This window comes from Nematolebias whitei, chromosome 9 (assembly GCF_014905685.2).
Source record: "Nematolebias whitei isolate Nwh7 chromosome 9, NemWhi1, whole genome shotgun sequence".
NCBI lineage: Eukaryota > Metazoa > Chordata > Actinopteri > Cyprinodontiformes > Rivulidae > Nematolebias > Nematolebias whitei.
This window is the reverse complement of record NC_056506.1, coordinates 31251058-31255540: the sequence shown is the minus strand read 5'-3', so window position 1 is coordinate 31255540 and position 4483 is coordinate 31251058. Positions and strand designations below refer to the sequence as shown.

At 42.2% G+C, this 4483-nt stretch overlaps 1 protein-coding gene across 1 annotated transcript in view; it reads right to left on the bottom strand.

The window, feature by feature from the left end:
- LOC119414217 (microtubule-associated protein 6) overlaps positions 1-4483 on the bottom strand; it is a 13344-nt gene that overhangs the window by 2482 nt on the left and 6379 nt on the right. The window contains exon 3 of the mRNA XM_037681317.1: positions 324-344. Within this exon, the coding sequence (XP_037537245.1) occupies positions 324-344 (21 nt within the window). The remainder of the gene's footprint in view (positions 1-323; positions 345-4483) is intronic.

The window sequence follows — 4483 nt, the reverse complement described above, 5'->3', positions numbered from 1 at the left end:
CCATCCTTACATCCATCTCTCCATTCTTACCCTCCACCACGCATTTTTATTTACCACTATAATGTTTTACATGTCACATGCATTCTTATTTCCATAGCAACGGGGAACGAGGGAGGAATTAAATGGAGGCACCCTATCTCTGCTTGGGACAGTGTTCACATCATTACATTCCCTTTTGCATAGATTCTTGTTGTGGAATAGAAACATTCCCCTGCTGACTCTTTGAAAACGTGAGCTCAAAGCAGAGCTGGGACCTGCGGCAGCTGTCAGATGTTGAAGACCCTCGATCCACTTTGAAAGACAGCAGAAGGGTTTGGGGAGACCTTGGTCTTCACCAGGTGCTCCTAAAGGGGAAGAGAAAAGAACGGGAGTCACTTTTAATGTGGTCAGAGGGATGAAACGGAGGGCAGCAGCCGCGGTGCTCTCACTTGGACCCGTGAAATGAGAGGAGACGGGCTGGACGGTCCTGTCACGAAGCATCAGGCCTGCTGTCAGAGCTCCAGCAGACTGATCTGGGCTACTTCTTGGAGCAATCTGCCGATTGAAGCTTGTCTGCAGAATCTCACGAACCATTCTCTGCTCCTTCTAGCTTTAATTAGTAAGGATTGGTCAATAAAAATTAATACTTCTTTTATTTGTGATATTTTTGAATGCACCTATTCCAGTGACTTCACTGTGGGTGGCAGCAGGGAAAGCTCTCTGCATTGTTGGATTGGTGTGTGAGCATCTGATCACCTTCCCCCTACATGCACACACAGTCCTTTTTGTTGTGTGCAGCAGCGAGGCCCGCTTCTCCTAAATTAGATTGGTGCTGAACAAGACTGCACGCCGGTGCAGCGTTGCACTTTAACAGATAATCCATCAAACGATGCCCTCAGCTCCCCTCCTCGCCTCCACTCTTCTTTTGCTCTCTGTCACTTATCTTTCACGTGACGAGCCTCCTTCCTCTCATCTTCTAGATCTTTTTTCAGTCCTCGCTCGTCTCTTTACGAACCACTTGCTCTTAACACAACTGTCTTTCCCCGGCCTTCAAGCTGGGCCAACTTGGCACCAGTCCCTCCCCTCTGTGGTTCTGGGCAGCGTGGGAATGGAGGATGAGGTCCAAGTGAACAAAAACAAAAAGACACGAACAAGAGGGAACGAAAGTTTGGCTTCAGGATGGAGGATAAGGAAGGAAGAGGAAAATGAGGACTGAGAAGACAAATACTCTGAAAGCAATCTGTTTGTTTTTTGGTCATATGATTTGCCTAAAAGAACCTCATCTGATGATCCAACCATCACTCCCTTTAACCTGACAGTGAATAGATGCTCGTTTTAACTATTATGGTCAAACCTTCTAAATAACGTTACACATAATCTTATCCAGTATCATGATATATTATGCTCAGAGTCAGTGTTGTAAAGGATTTTTGACTACCACATCAAATCTTCACTCAGTATTTGTAAAAGTAACTGAATTCCACCCAATTTTGTGTTAGCTAATGTTGATTGGCTGTAGGGGGTATCTAAAATTGTATTTTTTCTAAATGTTCACCAGTTGTAGGTGTTACTCCAATATTTCATTTTTGAAAGGTTCATAAAAATCTGACCAGTGGCACATGTGGTATTTTGCTAACAGACAGTGTTGACTCCAACAGTTAATGCTAAAGTTTAAAGCGAAGATGTTTTGCAGGACGTGTATCTTAGAGTATGTGTAGTGAGTGACCCTCAGCTACACCCACACCACATTTCATCCAGATATATGCAAAGTTGATTGAGTTAGTTTTTTTTGTTTTCTCTGAAGCCACGTGACTGTGGTGGCCATGTTGAACTGGGTGGACTCCAAAAGTTTTTCAGCTGTAGACGAATATTCAGATATTACTTTGTTTCATTCGAATTCATTCAATGGTTTATTCTGTATTTTGGTAACAGACAGAAGCAGCTTCTAAGAAATATATTTGCAACTTTGGTTGATTAATCTCAGATTACCTTGAATCAAAGACGTTCTTCATGAAGGTATTTCCCTTAAAAAAAAATGCTAAAAATGAAAAGTTGAAATTAGCAGCAAGAAGCTTGAAAGTTTAAATTATTCTAAAGGGTCACAAAAGTAATAGAGTAGTAAAGAAAAAATATATATAAAAAAGGCTAAAATTAACAGAAAAATACTTAAAATGTAGCTGAAAAAGCAGAAGAAAATAAATTGAGTTCAGCGGAAAGATGCTGAAAAGGGTTTAAAAAAAAGATTAAATTAGAAAGAAGCTGAAAACAGCATAAAAATAGTTGTTAAAAGCTCAAATGAGCTGAAGGAAGCTGAAATTATCACAAAGGCATTGAAGGATGCGAAGAGCTCCATTTTCAGTGAGGAAAACATGGCCGACAAATCTCCTGATTCATGCTCAATAATCCAGGTAGAAAAATTTAAAGTTAAGTCAAGTCCTCTGGACAGATACAAAAAAAAAAAAAAAACTTGTTAAGATGTTTCAATTTTAATCCAGAAGACTTTGTCAGTCTGAGGATCTGCAATAAACTCTGTCTTATAAATAGCTCTTATTAAAGCAGACAAAGCTACGTTTCTAAAAGAAACAAAATGCACAGATGCCAAAAGTCCCAGCAGGAATGTCCTGAATGAGACAAACGTTTTGATGTATGAATTGTTGAAATAGCACAAAGTTTATGGAACAAGCAACGTTCAGAAAAATGTCCGGAACAAAAACAGATGTGAAGAGTGAGAACGTTTTATAAACTTTCACATGATTAAAGATGGGTAAGGGGCAGCACGGTGGTGCAGTTGGTAGAGCTGCTGCCTCTTAGCAAACTGGTTTCCCTGGTTCAAATCCTGCCCAGGGGGTAGAGTTGCATTTGGGCCTAAAAAATCCAATCCGACCTGGCCCGAACCCATATAATTTTTTCTGAGTCCAACCCAGAACCGTGTGATTACAGACCCGACCCCCCCCCCCCCCCCCCGCAAAAAAAAAAAACCAGACATTTTTTTAAATTAAACTTTTACTGCTTTTGTAAGCAAATCAGTTTGGCATGATTTAAAAACACATTTCAAAGATAGGAAGATATAAGATTTCTTGTTTATTAACAAGAGTCAGCAGATTATTATAGCTATAATATTATAGTTATTGTAGTTATTAGCCGTCGGCCACGCTCTTCCGCCGACGCAGCGGATGAGTCCAGTTGGGCTTGGCTGGATCGCTGGTAGTGGTCCAGCTGAAGCTCAACTGAACTTTTTTTTACCTCTTTCAACCGACCGGTCAACACACGTGCGCGGCTGGCGATCTAAATTGGATCATCCACCACGAGCGTCCGCCAACGCAATCAAAAGCCCGAAACTGACCCAGCCTGCCCATCCAACACATTATTATACTCTAGGTCTGTCCATTCTTGCCATAGTAAACAGTAGTTTATCCACTGGCGTGGTGCCAAAAACCTTTAAACATGCTGCTGTCCAGCCTCTCATGAAAAAAAAAAAAAAACCTTGACCCCTCAGTCGTATCCAACTTCCGGCCTGTCTCCAAACTCCCATTTGTTTCAAAACTACTGGAAAAAAATAGTCGAGTCCCAGTTGAAGTGCTTCCTGGAGGGCCACGCCATCTTAGAGCTATTCCAATCTGGCTTTAAACCTCTCCATAGCACTGAAACTGCCCTGCTGAAGGTCTTTAATGACATTTTCTTAACCACTGATACTGGTGATTCTGTGCTGCTTGTCCTATTGGACCTCACAGCCACCTTTGACACCATCGACCATGAGATCCTCATTGCTAGGTTGGAGCAGTGGGTGGGCATCACAGGGTCAGCCCTCAATTGGTTCAGATCTTACCTCGCTGACAGATCCTTTTGTGTCTCCATCAAGGAGTTTAGTTCTGCAGCGGCAGAGCTTAAATGGGGGGTTCCGCAGGGGTCCATCTTGGGTCCCCTCCTATTCTCTTTAGACTTGCTGCCGCTTGGTGCTATTTTCCGGTAACACAACATGCCCTTCCACTTCTACGCCGATGACTGTCAAATTTACTTCCCACTAAGACACAATGGCACACGCTCTATTCAACCGCTGCTCGACTGCCTAGCTGACATCAGGGACTGGATGGCTTTAAATTTCTTAAGTTTCAATGAAAAGAAGTCTGAAGTCATGTTGTTCCCTCCCAACAACACAATCACAAACCACTGCATCGACCTTTCTACTCTAACCCTGTCAGAAAAACAAAGAGTCACTAATCTGGGAGTGATAATGGACCCTTCCCTGAAACTTAACAATCATGTAAACATGATTGTTAAATCATGCTTCTTCCAACTGAGGCGGCTGTTTAAACTGAAGCCCATATTGTCCAAAAATAACCTGGAGACAGTAATACATGCATTCATTACATCTAGGCTTGATTACTGCAATTCACTCCTGTTTGGTATCAGTCAAACCTCCATTGCACGACCACAACTGGTCCAGAATGCAGCAGCCTGATTTTTAACCAGTACAGGCAAAAGAGAGCACATTACACCAGTTTTG